Source organism: Bufo bufo, chromosome 3 (assembly GCF_905171765.1).
Source record: "Bufo bufo chromosome 3, aBufBuf1.1, whole genome shotgun sequence".
In the NCBI taxonomy this organism is placed as follows: Eukaryota; Metazoa; Chordata; class Amphibia; order Anura; family Bufonidae; genus Bufo; species Bufo bufo.
The window spans coordinates 367371461-367390857 of NC_053391.1; the positions used below are offsets into that span (position 1 = coordinate 367371461).

Genomic DNA, 19397 nt, shown 5'->3' on the forward strand with positions numbered 1-19397 from the left:
CTAATACAGGCCTCTAACTGTTCAATCGTCTTGGGCCTTCTTTGTTGCACCTTCCTCTTTATGATGCGCCAAATGTTCTCTATAGGTGAAAGATCTGGACTGCAGACTGGCCATTTCAGTACCCGGATCCTTCTCCTACGCAGCCATGATGTTGTGATTGATGCAGAATGTGGTCTGGCATTATCTTGTTGAAAAATGCAGGGTCTTCCCTGAAAGAGATGACGTCTGGATGGGAGCATATGTTGTTCTAGAACCTGAATATATTTTTCTGCATTGATGGTGCCTTTCCAGACATGCAAGCTGCCCATGCCACACGCACTCATGCAACCCCATACCATCAGAGATGCGGGCTTCTGAACTGAGCGTTGATAACAACTTGGGTTGTCCTTGTCCTCTTTGGTCCGGATGACATGGCGTCCCAGATTTCCAAAAAGAACTTTGAATCGTGACTTCCATTTTGCCACACTCCATTTTAAATGATCCCTGGCCCAGTGAAAACGCCTGAGCTTGTGGATCTTGCTTAGAAATGGCTTCTTCTTTGCACTGTAGAGTTTCAGCTGGCAACGGCGGATGGCACGGTGGATTGTGTTCACTGACAATGGTTTCTGGAAGTATTACTGAGCCCATTCTGTGATTTCCTTTACAGTAGCATTCCTGTTTGTGGTGCAGTGTCGTTTAAGGGCCCGGAGATCACGGGCATCCAGTATGGTTTTACGGCCTTGACCCTTACGCACAGAGATTGTTCCAGATTCTCTGAATCTTCGGATGATGTTATGCACAGTTGATGATGATAGATGCAAAGTCTTTGCAATTTTTCGCTGGGTAACACCTTTCTGATATTGCTCCACTATCTTTCTGCGCAACATTGTGGGAATTGGTGATCCTCTACCCATCTTGGCTTCTGAGAGACACTGCCACTCTGAGAAGCTCTTTTTATACCCAATCATGTTGCCAATTGACCTAATTAGTGTTAATTGGTCTTCCAGCTCTTCGTTATGCTCAAATTTACTTATTGCTACTTGTCCCAACTTTTTGGGGATTTGTTGACACCGTGAAAATTGGAATCAACGTATTTTTCCTTTAAAATGATACATTTACTCGGATTAAACGTTTGATCTGTCATCTACGTTCTATTAAAATAAAATATTGACATTTGCCATCTCCACATCATTGCATTCAGTTTTTATTCACAATTTGTTTAGTGTCCCAACTTTTTTGGAATCCGGTTTGTACATAACAAACAAGTGTGAAACAACTGAAAATATGTCATATTCTAGTTTCTTCAAAGTAGCCACCTTTTGCTTTGATTACTGCTTTGCACACTCTTGGCGTTCTCTTGATGAGCTTCAAGAGGTAGTCCCCTGAAATGGTTTTCACTTCACAGGTGTGCCCTGTCAGGTTTAATAAGTGGGATTTCTTGCCTTATAAATGGGGTTGGTACCATCAGTGGCATTGAGGAGAAGTCAGGTGGATACACAGCTGATAGTCCTACTGAATAGACTGTTAGAATTTGTATTATGGCAAGAAAAAAGCAGCTAAGTAAAGAAAAACGAGTGGCCATCATTACTTTAAGAAATGAAGGTCAGTCAGTCAGCCGAAAAATTGAGAAAACTTTGAAAGTAAGGGCTATTTGACCATGAAGGAGAGTGATGGGGTGCTGCGCCAGATGACCTGGCCTCCACAGTCACCGGACCTGAACCCAATCAATATGGTTTGGGGTGAGCTGGACCGCAGAGTGAAGGCAAAAGGGCCAACAAGTGCTAAGCATCTCTGGGAACTCCTTCAAGACTGTTGAAAGACCATTTCAGGGGACTACCTCTTGAAGCTCATCAAGAGAATGCCAAGAGTGTGCAAAGCAGTAATCAAAGCAAAGGGTGGCTACTTTGAAGAACCTAGAATATGACATATTTTCAGTTGTTTCACACTTGTTTGTTATGTATATAATTCCACATGTGTTAATTCATAGTTTTGATGCCTTCATAGTCATGAAAATAAAGAAAACTCTTTGAATGAGAAGGTGTGTCCAAACTTTTGGTCTGTACTGTATATATATATATATATATATATAAAGAATTGGAGCAGCACTGCTGTATATCAGTGTAGATGGAGTGCCAGCGGCTGTGAAGGCGATCCCCCTTCAAATAGTTAGCAGGAACAATTCCACGGCACATCCAAGGCGTAAAATAAACATTAGGCTTTATTCACCAGGCAGCGATGTTTCGATCCACCTCCTGGGATCTTTCTCAAGCAGTCACTGCTTGAGAAAGATCCCAGGAGGTGGATCGAAACGTCACTGTCTGGTGAATAAAGCCTAATTTTTATTTTACGCCTTGGATGTGCCGTGGAATTTTTCCTGCTATATATATATATATATATATATATATATATATATAAATATATATACACAAATGCAATGAATGGCAGCACCAACCTTTTGATTTGAAAATTGGGTGCAAGCTCCAATAGGAAAAGCATCCCAGGATAATAAAATAAAAAATAGAGCAGCACTCCGGTATGGTGAAAAAAGAAAGGCTTCAGAAAGGCTTCATGTTGGAGCCGAAACATCGCGTCACTACTGGGTGAATTTTTTTTTTCTTTTTTCACCATACCGGAGTGCTGCTCTATATATATGTGTGTGTGTTTTTGTCTTGTAATAGAAAAGTAACACAGATGCCAAACAGTTTGTCATACAATTTTGCTTTGCACTAGTTTTTATAATTAAGCTGTTTTTTCGCACCACATTACCGAATGCTTGAAGTTTTCCAGAGTGAAAATCATTGAGAAGACTCAAGAGCCCTCCTTCCATTTCACACACATGGGATACATCAGTGAGGAAGGAGTGCTGAAGGCTAGGCCCAGGAGTAGCCACCTCACAGGGAGCAGCAGGCCTCACGTGTTCCTTAATCCCCCTGAAGAACAGAGAAGAAAAAGGGAGATATTAGAATTTTACTAATATCACTCATTAATAAGTGTCTGGTAAACTTTTCTTTAGAAGTCCAGCTTTTCACTGTGATTTGTAGCAAAATAGAATAAGCTTTATGCTATGTTCACACAGCGGTTTTTGGCATGTTTCGACACCAACATTTTTACAGTTTTTTTTAAGGCTACTTTCACACTAGCGTTTTTACTGGATCCAGCAGGGTTCAGCAAAAACGCATCCGTTACTGATAATACAACCATCAGATCCGGTTGTATTATCTTTAACATAGCCATATCCACCATGAAGTCCATTGAAAGCCAATGGGGGACGGATCTGTTTTCTATTGTGTCAGATTGTGTCAGAGAAAACGGATCCGTCCCCATTGACTTAAATTGTAGGTCATGACGGATCCGTCTTGCTCCGCATCCCAGGACGGAAAGCAAATCGTAGCATGCTGCGGTTTGCTCTCCGGTATGAGAACGGAACGCAGTGCACTTTGGAGCGTTCTGTTCTGTTCAGTTACGTTTTGTCCCTATTGACAATGAATGGGGACAAAACGGAAGCGTTTTTTTCCGGTATTGAGACCCTATGACGGATCTCAATACCGGAAAATATTAACGCTAGTGTGAAAGTAGCCTAAGTCCCCCCTAGGAGACTTGAACATGCAATCATCTGATAAATGAACACTGCGCATGCCGATGAGTCCTCGAATTCATGAGCCCTCTCCATCCATCTGCAACTATTTGAAGTAGGTAAAAAAGCTGTTAGACCTAGCAGCATAAAGCAGGTCAGGATAACATGAAGATTTTCTTCTATGAGCTGCGGATACAGTATTTACCTCCGGATCTTATTCTTTTGCTTTGGTGAGGGTGGATGTGGGAGGCCCAGGCTGAAGGTAGCACTCTTACTTGGAGGAGCAGCAGCTTTTCTCACAGGAGCTGGTGGAAGCGTCTGTGTGACACATACTTTTGGACTCCTCTTTTTCCTTTTATCCTCCATTTACTGTCCCCTGTAAAACATAGTAAATTGTATTTCCAGGTAATCTTGAGCTTGAAGGGTAGTTTACTTTTTAAATACCACAGGATGTAGAAAGCCTTCTCTCAAAACAAACTGCTTCTAGCCTTGTCCTCCTGCTACTCCATAAGGGCTCGTTCACGCGACCGTTGGTGTCCCGTGCCCATGCAGTGAACCATAAATTGCGGTCCGCAATGCACGGGCACCTTCCGTGGGGCAGGCACATGGGGATCACAGACCCATTCACTTGAATGGGTCCACGATCCCTACGTTACGCAAAAAGATAGAGCATGTTCTATCTTTTTGCGGTGCGGAGGCACGGAACGGAACCCCAGAAAGCACTCCATTCTTAAGGTTGTACAAGTAATTTTTTTATTTAGGCAAACTGACAGGTTCCTATTAAAATAGTAAAGTTTAAGGGCATCTATCAGCATGATCAACCCGATTAAACCAGGCATAATGCCTGGAAGGGTTGATCCTGCTGAATTAAAACATACCTTTTTATGTAAATCCAGTGGGCTGTTCATGTGGAATTCAACTTTTAATGATTACGCAAATTAGGTGTTCAATGTACCTTAGCTCCTTCTTTGTGTATCAATTGTCACTACCACGTCTGTGCTGTAAACTTACACTATTGGCGCATGTGCAGTACCAGGCATTATGGCTGATTTAATAAGGTTGATCCTTCTGACAGGTTCTCTTTAAACTTACCTTACCAGCTGCCTCCAATTCAGTGCTGCCACTCCATCCTCTTCCCTGGTCTGCAAACAGTGACGTATTGTTTTGGCAGCAGCAGTGACGTCCTGTATACCACGACGGCCTCAGCGGTCTCGGATCATACACTGCTGAGGCTATTGATTGGCTGCAACGATGTATTGGATGTCACTGCTGCAGCCAAAACAGTACATCACTGGCTACAGCCCGGGAAAAAGGATGGAGTGGTGGCGTTGAATCAGGGGAACTGGTTAAGGTTGTCCAGGAATAATGCCTCCCCTACTGAAAGGATCTTACTTATCCAGGAAAAAATATTTATGACTAATCCCTGGCATAAGTCATCAGTATCAGATCTGTGGGGGTGCAACACCTGAGACCCCTACCGATCAGCTGTTAGAAGAGGCCTTGAGCGCTGCAGCCTCTTCCTAGGCCTGTGACATCACTGTACATCGGTCACAGGGCTAGTTGCAATCAAGACAATGGGGCTGAGCTGCAATACCAAGCACTGCCACTATACGATGTATGGCGCTGTCCTTTGAAAGCTGCTGGGAGCCTGCATCACTCACCAGAGCTCCGGTGACCCCAGCAGCTCCCTGACACAGCTGATCGGCGTGGATGCTGGGACTTGGACCCCACTGATGTGATAATGATGACCTATCCTGAGGATAAATCATCATTATCTTTTCCAGGATAATCCCTTTAACTGCTCCCCACTGCTCCGGTCCTCTGTGCTGGCTCCCACATCTCCATCTTCCAGTCCGGAGACTGTTTTCTTCCTCCATGCATGGGCATGGTCATCGGATCCTTTTTAGCCAACCACTGGCCTCAGTGGTGATGTGTCTACAAGAGACACGTCACCAGAGGATCGGGTGACCATGGCCGGGAGGAAGAAAACAGTCTTCGGACTGGAAGATGGAGACACAGGAGCCAGCATAGAGGACCGGAGCAGAGGGAGCAGTTATGTTTGATCCGGCAGGCTGCCGCCACCTATTAGACATTTTGTATTCCTGGACAACTCAAGTTTCTTTATTATTTTAATAGGCTCCTGTCCCTAAGTAAAAACCGACATGGACAACCCATTTAAATGACAAGAACTTTTATCACTGCATTAGACAGGAAATGTTTAATTTTACTATTTTTATGTATTTTAATGGCTTATTACTTTATGTGATTTCCCAGGAATTGATGGATCCTAAGCCCAATAATTGACAAGTCCAAGGTCCAAAATATTATTAGTGAACTAAAATCTGAGGCCTACTGTATAGCAACCAGTGGCCATTGAAGACATTTAGGAATCCATCATTGTTAATTATCTTTAGACAAAGTAAACAAGTCTTATATCTGAATAGGGATGATTACTTATTAGTGGAGAGGTGATAAGTATCTGATCGTGGGGGGTCCAACCACTGGGATCCCCACTGATCACTAGAATGGAGTCCCGGAGTGAGTGCTGCCACGTCACTCACTCCGGGGACTCCTAAACCTTTCTCTTATGATCATTGGGGATCCCAGCAGTCAGATCCACCAATCAGATACTGTGGATAGATAAGTTCTTATGGTAGAACAACCCCTTTAAGCAGAATCTGTTCTTAGCATGCACCATTCCTGGACATCATGAGATGGAGCAGAATGAGTCAGCCATGCCAAAGTGCTTACTGTAAACTACAGGACTCCACAGAACATTATAGGGGTTTCCCATCCGCAGTGTTTTATGACCTATCAGCGGGATACACATTCATTGCAACCACTGAAACCCATTATTGATCTCAAAGACGGGCAAGATTAGTCCAATTGAAATGGGCAGGCACGCTGCATATAGTATCTCCCCATGAAAATGACCTTGAGTTACACCGGCTGCTCAGTGGCCCCGTCATTCCTCACAAGAGATTGGAGTACCAGCTGTTTAACTTTCACCAATGAGTATTTTATGACTAGGCATTGTAACATCCCAGAGTATGTCACTAAACTCTGTCTCCCCGCTACATCATGTCAGGTGTATATGTGTATTGTCACCTTGTGTAAACTAACTGTGCATTGCCATTATATGTATATTTTCAGGCCTGTATAATGTATATGCTGTAATTTCAATGTACACCAGCAGGTGGCAGCAATATGTAGCAGACCATAGCCAGTTAGTATTTCTAGCCTGGAATAGTCCATTCCAGGTTAGCCTCCCCTGTGTGGGCAGAAGTGGGCTGTTCCCATGTCCTGTCTCATGAGGAGGAGAAGGAAGTTAGTTTGTGTGTACCAGCCCCCTCCTTGGGGAAGTATGTGTTAGTTAGGAGCTCCAGAAACAGGGATCCCAAGACAGGATCGAGCCTCGGCTGAGGCCCAGATCACCCTTCCCAGCCTGAGTCATCTACCTCAGCTAGTGACAAGAAAGCAGCACTTCCAGAACTATAGATCTCCAGGAAGAAGTCACCATACCCTGCGAGCAGTCCTGTGAGTACAGATCCAAAGACCAGGAGAAGCCAAATACCTCCTCAGCTAGTCAGGTCCATATCAAGCAGACTACAGACAGAGCAGAAGACAGATACCTGCCAGATTCCTAGGCATATGTACAAGAAGCAGAATAGATATATAGATTCCTGCCACATATTGCCAATACCTGCTGGGACCCAAGACTATTGCTGTAACCGTATGGATCAAAGCTGCCAATCCCTAAGTAAAGACAAGTTTGATTATATTCCTGTCTGGATTGCATTCATTCCTCAATTACTCCTACTGACCATACTCAATTTTATTGCAAGTGAGCCAGGATACAGGAGTCCAGCCATACCAAGGTAGGAGACACCGTTGACACTACCACATCTGCTATACAGAGACATTATCCCCCTCTGGCATTCCTCACCTGGTATGTGAGCTATAACATCTTAAAGGGCCCTGCTACAGTACCTGCGCAAGCTGCAATTGGCGTCACAAACTACTACACATATATCCTGACCCACTGCATAGCATCCCCTCTGACCCAGTGTCCTGCTCGTTGCAGCATAAGCATTGTCGCCCGAAAGCATGGCTTTATCTGTTGTATCACTTCTGCAGCATATCATAGATTTCATGCACGGTGACAGTTTACAGATGGTCAAAAACTGCCTGGTGGCAAATGCCATTATGTGCTGCCATTGAATTCTGTTGCGTGGCATTAGTTTGCATGTAGTTTTTGCTAAGTATGTGTCATTTTTCATGAACTAGACAGGAACTTGATATCAAATCGTGCATCAACGGAGCTCAAAGTAAGATAAAGCTAAACCAGTGGTGAAGCTAGCAGAATTTTCTCATATCAGGTCAGACCCAAGTACAGAAGTTTTGCCTGTTTTCTCATTTATCATGTGCCGCACAACCTATTAAATATATGACACGGCTATCGCGAACATTAAGGCCCTATACACATGAAAAAGTCATGTATGACCCATGTATAGTGCCATATGGGGTCTCTAAAGGTCTGTGATATGGAGCTGTATGTTGACTGTGTGGTGCCATAGTACATTGATTATAAGAGAGAATACCTCTGTGACACTCATGAGATTTGTTTTGTCACAAATTCCATGAGAAATCAGTATAAAATAGGGGGTTCATAGAGATACAGTACAGTGCAGTGGGGTACATTGGCATGCTCATACCTGTTGGAACGCCCATCTGAACACCAGGGTGTCATACATCAATAGGACAGGACACAGATTATTGTTGCCATATTTCTCACTTTTTTGTACCCTGATAAACCTCAGAAACATAGAGGAAATGCATCAGAACATTCAGCCTGATAAGGTGGTAGGTCTTCTTTAGGGCCATTTGACAATGAGTGGGGGTGGGGATGGAAATACAGAATTTTCTTTTCCTGCTGCTTTTATATACATTTTCTTCTGAACAAGAAAACTATACTGAACAGATCTGAGTGGCGTAAACTTTGGGGTTTCATAAGCTGTAAGCCATAATCATCTAAATTAGAACAAATAAAGGCTTGAAATATCTCGCATTGCATGTAATGAGTCTCTCATATATTAGTTTTACCTTTTAATTTGGATTACTGAAATAAATGAACTTTGCAAGTCTTCTACTTGGCCACATCTACCACATGACATCATGTGCAACCTACAGGTGAAACTGAAAAAATTTGAATATCTTGCAAAGTTCATTTATTTCAGTAATCCAAATTAAAAGGTAAAACTAATATATGAGAGACTCATTACATGCAATGCGAGATATTTCAAGCCTTTATTTGTTCTAATTTAGATGATTATGGCTTACAGCTTATGAAACCCCAAAGTCACAATTTTGAGGTACCCTCTGCTCAGGGGATATGGATTAATTAGCTGACTAGAGTGTGACACTTTGAGCCTAGAATATTGAACCTCTTCACAAAATTCTAATTTTAAGCTGCATTAATGCAATTCCTTTTAAGTTGCATTACTGAAATACATAGACTTTTGCACAATATTCTAATTTTTCGAGTTTCACCTGTAGGTCTGCAACCCATCAGTCATGATCAGCAAGTTTACTGCTGATGGGTCCCAAATAGATCAGGTTCAGTGGCAAACTCCACTTTTACTTTATGAAGTTGAAAACTATAGTGAAGCATGGGTGCCATTGTCTCCATGCACCCCCATTCACCCTTGCAGACTACATTTTAGGACTGTAGAGTACAGGGGGGCAGGCTTTTAGCCTACCTATGTTGTCCACAGACTGCACAAACTACATGCCTGTGGCGAAACCAACCTCGCCACTGGGTGGTGGAGAAGCCTGGTTACCAGCCTCTTGCCCCAGGATTATGGGCCCTCTCATCAGCCATGCTTCCATTGTTCACAAAGGAGTTTTACTAACTTTTGAACCCCTGGTCCAATTCGTGCCATTTTGGGATATGTTAAATGTCTATGTGTACTGTAAAGGGTGGGACATTGTATATTTAAGTAGTGATGTCTGTCCTATTGTCTCCACGTGTGTATTGGCGATTTCCCTTTGTCCTGAGAGATAATAGACTTACTCCTCGGTTGTCTCCAGGACAGAAGACATTGTGTATTCTCCTGCCTGTGATGCAATTACATCAACCCATTGTGTAAGGTAATTGTATCACAGGCAGAGGGGAGGATTTTGTGTGGGAGTGTCTGAGTGTATTGTACGTGTTTATTGGTTGTGTTTACAAAACCCTGTGGGTGGTAACCTTGTTGGAAAATGTGTATAAGTCAATGCTTGTGTGTTCAATTAAGAGTTCCTGTTTTACCCTTCATCATGTTGAGGCTGGTGTTTGGGTAACTGATCGACACTGGGGATTGCTGTACGCTGAAGATTTGCTATACTCCCCTGGCTATACTATTAGCTCTTGTAAGAGCTGTTCCTGCTCTCTGGATTTTGGAGAGGTTCACCCACTGGAGCCTGGTCGTAGATCCAGGGTGGGTAGGAGACTGCGAGACCTCAACCAAGCATCGGCGGTTCGTGGGGTCTGCAGCGCTTACGGTGTCAAGTGGAGTGCTTGGAGTCCTCGGGAAGCGCTAGGAGCATCCATAGACGGAGGTACCCGGTCGGGGTGCCAGGAGATCTGTTACAATGCCCAAAGAAGGAGGGGTTAGGTGAGTATTTTTTATTTATTTACTTTTTTAGGTACACAGGATTAGGCACTGTTCTTGGGGGCATTATTATTTTTGGGGCAGTTTGGGGAACACACATAGGCACTATTACTGATGCTTGGCATAATTACATTGTGGAGCAGTTTTGGCACTGTTACGGTTGGGGGCACTTCTGCTGGCACAATTATTTTAGGATACCATGTGGTCCCTTACTGTTGGGGCACAGAGCTCTGAGCACAATTAGTTTTGTGGCACTGTGTGGCCCTATTCATGTCAGAGCACATTCTACTTGGTAGGGTTAACGTTGAGGCACTAATTCTGTCAGGGCACTATTAGCTTGGCATCATTAGTGTGTGTGGTATTAAATACTATCAGAGCCACTATATATACACTGTATTTTCTGGGGCACTATTTGTAGCAGTGATTACGGTCCAGTTTTGTAGGGTACCGTTGATGTAGCACTATTATATTAGGGCATTATCTGTTTGTCAATATCACTATGGTTATATAGTTATTTCAGAAGTATGTCTACAGTACTGCATCTGGGGGACAGGGCATCATGGGCAGGTATAATATTGGGGGTAGCAACAGAATGATACTGTTAGGGCACAGGGATGAGGAATTTATATTGAGAAAGTGAGCAGCAAATACTGCCGAGACAAGTCGTGGATTCAAGAAGTATGATGGTAGTTTGGGTCAAATTGAGAAAATGAAGAAAGAGAACGACTACATCACCAGTCACTGGATGTAATTGTGTATTTTGCCTGTGATTGCATCTGATCAGGGCTGTATTCTTCAGTATGTTACAGTATACTGCCCTGAATTTACTAAATTAATATCTATCTATCTCGGGGATGCGGGGGAGATATATCAGTTTTACTGCACCTGGAAAGTGTCTTGATTTATGCCATCATTTATAGTGCATGCTTTCTGCATGCGCCACAGTTTCCTTTGCTAGACACAACTTTCTTAAAGAAAACTTTTCAACCAACTTTATGTCTAGTCCTGGTTTGCCCCTTCTTTTGCCACACAGAATCGGTTCCACATGCATGCTGCATTTTTCTGTGCGGCGCAGGGAGATTTCTGGTGTTGCAACTGATGTGCCAGATCCCAGAAACGATCCCATAGAAAATAAGCTAAGGAGTGGGCGTGGCCTAACAGGGTTGGGGGAAGGTCCTGGGGGCGGGGTTTTTAAGTCCATCTTTTGAGGGTGGACTGAATGGCCCTTAACTGTCACCTCCACAGCACTCGGCTCTCTTAACAGTGTCATCCACAGCGCCCTGACCATTTAAAGTTGACCTGTAGCAGTGAAGAAAAATGGCTGGGTTGTTATGGAAACCTGGTGTAAAACTGTGTGTATGTGGAAAATAAGGGCCTGCTAGCTTCTATTGGCTGATCAGGGACATGTGACTGTGTGTATGGCAGTTGGGATATAAGGAGAAAGACCTGCAAGCTTCTATTGGCTAATGTAGGTCATGTGATGTGCCATACTTGCATTTTTTGGGAATATCTCAGGAATGGTATGTGCTACAGAGCTGAGACCCGGTCTAAAACCTTCCCGGACACCCGACGTACCCGTGTGCCAAATTTCATGATTGTAAATGCGATGGTGCGGATTCCTTTAGCAGACATACACACATACACTCAGCTTTACATATTAGATATCCGCGTATTGTGGACCGCAAAATACATGCGGTCATGTGAATATGTATACATAGAGTCATTTTTACCTTCCCAGTGAGAAACATTTCCACTTTACATTCACTTCTTATCTGAATATGTGACCGTTTCTTTCATGCACTGCTGTATGGAATGTTTCATTCTCGCTAACATAATCCGCTGGATGAATGATTTTGTGATATCAGATCTGTCTGGTGGCATTAGAAAGTATGCCGGGCTGGCATCACTTAACACAGTGCCCCCTGTGACAGTTGGAACTATTTATTAATGTGATATCATCAACCAGACATCAAGAGGTGTCCTATTCTCCTGGAATTAACGCTTTAGCTGCATTAAACCAGAGCAAAACATCACTAACAGCACTGCAAAGTTTACTGGTCTCATCTGTCATCTAAAGAGGAAATATTTGACCCTCCCTGGAACCCCCTACCACTCCACCATCCCTCCACTGGGTGTGAGAGCTCTTGTCTTCCAGGAAGCCCTTGCCAGGTTCCAAGGATACATAAACCACTGCATTAGAGACTTCCACTGAAGCATTCTCCAAGTGCCCATAAATGGTTAACCCAGTAGCTGCTGAGGTTACCCACTGTTCAATCTCCCATTGCAGAGAGTACTATTTCTCCTCAGCAAAGCTGATTTGCAGACAATAATCGACTAAGATATAAGATGCAGTTAGTGATGACTATGGATAATGGAAGCGGGTATGAAAAATGGAATGTGGTCCCAAGTTTTACTATGGGACCTTGTGTTTACCACTTCTGTGGGCATCATCCTTTTTCTCCAGCATTTTTTATTAATTTTTTGCAGTATTCCTGTGCTATAACATATTTGCATTACCAAGTATTGGGATATCGTAATACTTACATTTGACATCATTATATGTTGTTTTGTCACAGTGTACAGTATATTCAGAAAGAGTTCAGACCCTTAAAGGGGTTATCCCATCTTAGACAATGGGGGCATATTGCTAGGATATGCCCCCATTGTCTGATAGGTGCGGATCCCACCTCTGGGACCCGCACCTACAACGAGAACGGAGCCGGGCGAGTTGTGGCTGGAGGACCCCGGGTTTCCCAGGATCCGTCCACCACCAGGCGCAGCTCCCCGCCTCTCCCATTGAAGTGAATGGGAGCGCACCGCGCATGAGCGGCCTCGCTCCCATTCATTTCTATGGGGCCGAAGGAAATAGCCGAGCCAGCGCTCGGCTATTTTCGGCGGCTCCATAGAAATGAATGGAGGGCGCATGCGCAGTGCGCCCTCCTCCACTTTCTCCGCTCCGTTCTCCTTGTAGGTGCGGGTCCCACCTTTGGGACCCGCACCTATCACACAATGGGGGACATATCCTAGCGATATGCCCCAATTGTCTAAGATGGGATAACCCCTTTAAACTTTTTTCACATTTTGTTATGTTATGAACTCAATACCCCATAATGAGAAAGTGAAACAGAATGTTCGAGATCTTTTTTGTAAAAGAAAAACTGAAATCTTGTATTGACATAAGTATTTAGACCCTATACTCAGCACTTAGTTGAAACACCTGACAGTGATTAAAGCCTTCAGTCTTTTCGGGTATGATGCCATAAGCTATGCACACTTGGATGTGGGGATTTCGGACATTCTTCTCTGTAGATCCTCTCAAGCTCTGTCAGGTTGGATGGGGACCTCCGGTAGACCACCGTTTTGAAATCTTTCTAGAGATGTTCGATTTGGTTTAAGTCAGGGCTCTGGCTTGATCATTTAAGAACATTCACAGAGTTGTCCCTAAGCCTCTCCTGTGTTGTCTTGATTGTGTTCTTAGGGTCATTGTCTTTTTGGAAGGTAATACTTTGGCCTAATCTGAGGTCCACTACAGACCAGTCTGGATCAGGTTTTCATTAAGAATATCTCTGTACTTTAATCTATTCAGCTTTCGCTCAATTTTGACCAGTTTCCCTGTCCCAGTCACTGAAAACGACCCCTACAGCATGATTCTGACACCCCCATACTTCTCTGTATGGATGGTATTGAGCAGTGCCTGGTTTCCTCCAAGCATGATGGTTAGAATTGAGGCCAAGTTTTTCTTTTGTGGAAAAAACATCTTCTTTCTAGCCACTGTGCCATAAAGCCCAGATAGGTGGAATGCTGCAGTTATGATTGATCTTCTAGAACAGGGATGCCCAACCTGTGGCCCTCCAGGTGTTGCAAAACTACAACTCCCAGCATGCCTGGACAGCCTACAGCTATAAGCCTACAGTATGGAATGATGGGAGTTAAAGTTTTACAACAGCTGGAGGGCCGCAGGTTGAGCATGTCTGTTCTAGAAGATTCTCCCATCTGCACACAGGATCTTTGGAGATCAACCAGAGTGACCATTGTGTTTTTAGTCACCTCTCTTATCAAGGCACTTATCCCCAAGCTCTTATCAAGGCACTTACTTGGGTGGGGCAGACAGCTATAGGAAGAGTCCTGGTTGTTCCAAACTTCTTCCATTTAACCTCCTCAGGACCGCCGTACGCAGGATTGCGTCTTTGCGGCGGTCCTGTTGTTCTGGGTGGACGCGCCGGTGCGTCCTCTCGCGAGACGCGAGATTTCCTGTGAACGCGCGCACACAGGCGCGCGCGTTCACAGGATCGGAAGGTAAGCGAGTGGATCTCCAGCCTGCCAGCGGCGATCGTTCGCTGGCAGGCTGGAGATGTGATTTTTTTAACCCCTAACAGGTATATTAGACGCTGTTTTGATAACAGCGTCTAATATACCTGCTACCTGGTCCTCTGGTGGTCCCCTTTGTTTGGATCGACCACCAGAGGACACAGGCAGCTCAGTAATATGTTGCACCAAGCACCACTACACTACACCCCCCCCCTGTCACTTATTAACCCCTTATTCACCCTTGATCACCCCTGATCACCCCATATAGACTCCCTGATCACCCCCCTGTCATTGATTACCCCCCTGTCATTGATCACCCCCCTGTAAAGCTCCATTCAGATGTCCGCATGATTTTTACGGATCCACTGATAGACTGATCGGATCCGTAAAAATCATACGGACGTCTGAATGCAGCCTTACAGGGGCGTGATCAATGACTGTGGTGATCACCCCATATAGACTCCCTGATCACCCCCCTGTCATTGATTACCCCTCTGTCATTAATCACCCCCCTGTAAAGCTCCATTCAGATGTCCGCATGATTTTTACGGATCCACTGATAGACTGATCGGATCCGTAAAAATCATACGGACGTCTGAATGCAGCCTTACAGGGGAGTGATCAATGACTGTGGTGATCACCCCATATAGACTCCCTGATCACCCCCCTGTCATTGATCACCCCCCTGTAAAGCTCCATTCAGATGTCCGCATGATTTTTACGGATCCACTGATAGACTGATCGGATCCGTAAAAATCATACGGACGTCTGAATGCAGCCTTACAGGGGGGTGATCAATGACAGTTGGGTGATCACCCCATATAGACTCCCTGATCACCCCCCTGTCATTGATCACCCCCCTGTCATTGATCCCCCCCCCCCCCCCCTGTAAGGCTGCATTCAGTCATTTTTTTGGCCCAAGTTAGCGGAATTATTTTTTTTTTTCTTACAAAGTCACATATTCCACTAACTTGTGACAAAAAATAAAATCTCACATGAACTCACCATACCCCTCACGGAATCCAAATGCGTAAAATTTTTTAGACATTTATATTCCAGACTTCTTCTCACGCTTTAGGGCCCCTAGAATGCCAGGGCAGTATAAATACCCCACATGTGACCCCATTTCGGAAAGAAGACACCCCCAGGTATTCCGTGAGGGGCATATTGAGTCCATGAAAGATTGAAATTTTTGTCACAAGTTAGCGGAACGGGAGACTTTGTGAGAAAAAAATAAAAAATATCAATTTCCGCTAACTTGTGCCAAAAAAAAAAAAATTTCTATGAACTCGCCATGCCCCTCATTGAATACCTTGGGGTGTCTTCTTTCCAAAATGGGGTCACATGTGGGGTATTTATACTGCCCTGGCATTCTAGGGGCCCCAAAGCGTGAGAAGAAGTCTGGTATCCAAATGTCTAAAAATGCCCTCCTAAAAGGAATTTGGGCCCCTTTGCGCATCTAGGCTGCAAAAAAGTGTCACACATCTGGTATCGCCGTACTCAGGAGAAGTTGGGCAATGTGTTTTGGGGTGTCATTTTACATATACCCATGCTGGGTGAGATAAATATCTTGGTCAAATGCCAACTTTGTATAAAAAAATGGAAAAAGTTGTCTTTTGCCAAGATATTTCTCTCACCCAGCATGGGTATATGTAAAAAGACACCGCAAAACACATTCCCCAACGTCTCCTGAATACGGCGATACCAGATGTGTGACACTTTTTTGCAGCCTAGGTGGGCAAAGGGGCCCACATTCCAAAGAGCACCTTTCGGATTTCACTGGTCATTTACCTACTTACCACACATTAGGGCCCCTGGAAAATGCCAGGGCAGTATAACTACCCCACAAGTGACCCCATTTTGGAAAGAAGACACCCCAAGGTATTCCGTGAGGGGCATGGCGAGTTCCTAGAATTTTTTATTTTTTGTCACAAGTTAGTGGAAAATGATGATTTTTTTTTTTATGATTTTTTTTCATACAAAGTCTCATATTCCACTAACTTGTGACAAAAAATAAAAACTTCCATGAACTCACTATGCCCATCAGCGAATACCTTGGGGTCTCTTCTTTCCAAAATGGGGTCACTTGTGGGGAAGTTATACTGCCCTGGCATTCTAGGGGCCCAAATGTGCGGTAAGGAGTTTGAAATCAAATTCTGTAAAAAATGACCAGTGAAATCCGAAAGGTGCTCTTTGGAATATGGGCCCCTTTGCCCACCTAGGCTGCAAAAAAGTGTCACACATCTGGTATCTCCGTACTCAGGAGAAGGTGGGGAATGTGTTTTGGGGTGTCATTTTACATATACCCATGCTGGGTGAGAGAAATATCTTGGCAAAAGACAACTTTTCCGATTTTTTTATACAAAGTTGGCATTTGACCAAGATATTTATCTCACCCAGCATGGGTATATGTAAAAAGACACCCCAAAACACATTCCCCAACTTCTACTGAATACGGAGATACCAGATGTGTGACACTTTTTTGCAGCCTAGGTGGGCAAAGGGGCCCACATTCCAAAGAGCACCTTTCGGATTTCACTCGTCATTTTTTACAGAATTTGATTTCAAACTCCTTACCACACATTTGGGCCCCTAGAATGCCAGGGCAGTATAACTCCCCCACAAGTGACCCCATTTTGGAAAGAAGAGACCCCAAGGTATTCGCTGATGGGCATAGTGAGTTCATGGAAGTTTTTATTTTTTGTCACAAGTTAGTGGAATATGAGACTTTGTATGAAAAAAAATAAAATAAAATAAATCAGCATTTTCCACTAACTTGCGACAAAAAATAAAAAATTCTAGGAACTCGCCATGCCCCTCACGGAATACCTTGGGGTGTCTTCTTTCCAAAATGGGGTCACTTGTGGGGTAGTTATACTGCCCTGGCATTCTAGGGGCCCAAATGTGTGGTAAGGAGTTTGAAATCAAATTCTGTAAAAAATGACCTGTGAAATCCGAAAGGTGCTGTTTGGAATATGGGCCCCTTTGCCCACCTAGGCTGCAAAAAAGTGTCACACATCTGGTATCTCTGTATTCAGGAGAAGTTGAGGAATGTGTTTTGGGGTGTCTTTTTACATATACCCATGCTGGGTGAGATAAATATCTTGGTCAAATGCCAACTTTGTATAAAAAAATGGGAAAAGTTGTCTTTTGCCAAGATATTTCTCTCACCCAGCATGGGTATATGTAAAATGACACCCCAAAACACATTCCCCACCTTCTCCTGAGTACGGAGATACCAGATGTGTGACACTTTTTTGCAGCCTAGGTGGGCAAAGGGGCCCATATTCCAAAGAGCACCTTTCGGATTTCACAGGTCATTTATTACAAAATTAGATTTCAAACTCCTTACCACACATTTGGGCCCCTAGAATGCCAGGGCAGTATAACTACCCCACAAGTGACCCCATTTTGGAAAGAAGAGACCCCAAGGTATTTCGTGATGGGCATAGTGAGTTCATGGAAGTTTTTATTTTTTGTCACAAGTTAGTGGAATATGAGACTTTGTAAGAAAAAAAAAAAATAGAAAAAAATCATCATTTTCCGCTAACTTGTGACAAAAAATAAAAAGTTCTATGAACTCACTATGCCCATCAGCGAATACCTTAGGGTGTGTACTTTCCGAAATGGGGTCATTTGTGGGGTGTTTGTACTGTCTGGCCATTGTAGAACCTCAGGAAACATGACAGGTGCTCAGAAAGTCAGAGCTGCTTCAAAAAGCGGAAATTCACATTTTTGTACCATAGTTTGTAAACGCTATAACTTTTACCCAAACCATTTTTTTTTACCCAAACATTTTTTTTTTATCAAAGACATGTAGAACAATAAATTTAGAGCAAAATTTATATATGGATGTCGTTTTTTTTGCAAAATTTTACAACTGAAAGTGAAAAATGTCATTTTTTTGCAAAAAAATCGTTAAATTTCGATTAATAACAAAAAAAGTAAAAATGTCAGCAGCAATGAAATACCACCAAATGAAAGCTCTATTAGTGAGAAGAAAAGGAGGTAAAATTCATTTGGGTGGTAAGTTGCATGACCGAGCAATAAACGGTGAAAGTAGTGTAGGTCAGAAGTGTAAAAAGTGGCCTGGTCTTTCAGGGTGTTTAACCACTGGGGGCTGAGGTGGTTAAGAATTATTGAGGCTCTTGGGAACAGTGGAGCAGAATTTTTGTGTACCCTTTTCTGATATGCATTGTCAGTTGTGAGACCTTATATTGACAGTTGAGTGTGTCTTTCCAAATCCTGTCCAATCCACTGAACTTACCTCAGATGGACTCCAATCAAGGTGTAGCAACATCTCAAAGAGGATCAATAGAAATAGGAGGCCCCCAGAGCTAAATTTCAAGTGTCATAGGAAAGGGTCTGAATTCTTATTGCCATGCAAAATTTTATTTTTTCCCTTTTTCATAAATGTGCAAACATTTCTAAAATTCTGTTTTCACTTTCTCATTATGGGGTATTAAGTGCAGAAAGATGGGGAAAACTTAAATTTTCTTTTATGTTTGCACAAGGCAGCAACATAACAAAATGTGAAAAAACTGAAAGGTTCCAATGCACTGTTATTCCTGTGCTATAATATTATAATGTGCATCATCCCTCTACTGTGACATCACTGTGTGCATCATCCCTCTACTGTGACATCACTGTGTGCATCATCCCTCTTCTATGATATCACTGTTTTGTTATTTGTTCACTGTGATATGAGATTATTCCTGTACTGTGACATCACTCTGTGCATTATTCCTGTACTGTGACATCACTCTGTGCATTATTCCTGTACTGTGACATCACTCTGTGCATTATTCCTGTACTGTGACATCACTCTGTGCATTATTCCTGTACTGTGACATCACTCTGTACTATGATGTGAATCTTTTCGT

The 19397-nt window shown here is 43.4% G+C and overlaps 1 protein-coding gene across 1 annotated transcript in view; it reads right to left on the reverse strand.

Annotated features, from left to right (window-relative positions):
* Positions 1-19397, reverse strand: part of CCDC28B (coiled-coil domain containing 28B) — a 68258-nt gene that overhangs the window by 44970 nt on the left and 3891 nt on the right. Inside the window, exons 2-3 of the mRNA XM_040421929.1 lie at positions 3759-3929; positions 2746-2909 (exon numbers count right to left, since the gene is read on the reverse strand). Coding sequence (XP_040277863.1) covers positions 2746-2909; positions 3759-3919 — 325 coding nt within the window. The 5' untranslated portion in view covers positions 3920-3929. The remainder of the gene's footprint in view (positions 1-2745; positions 2910-3758; positions 3930-19397) is intronic.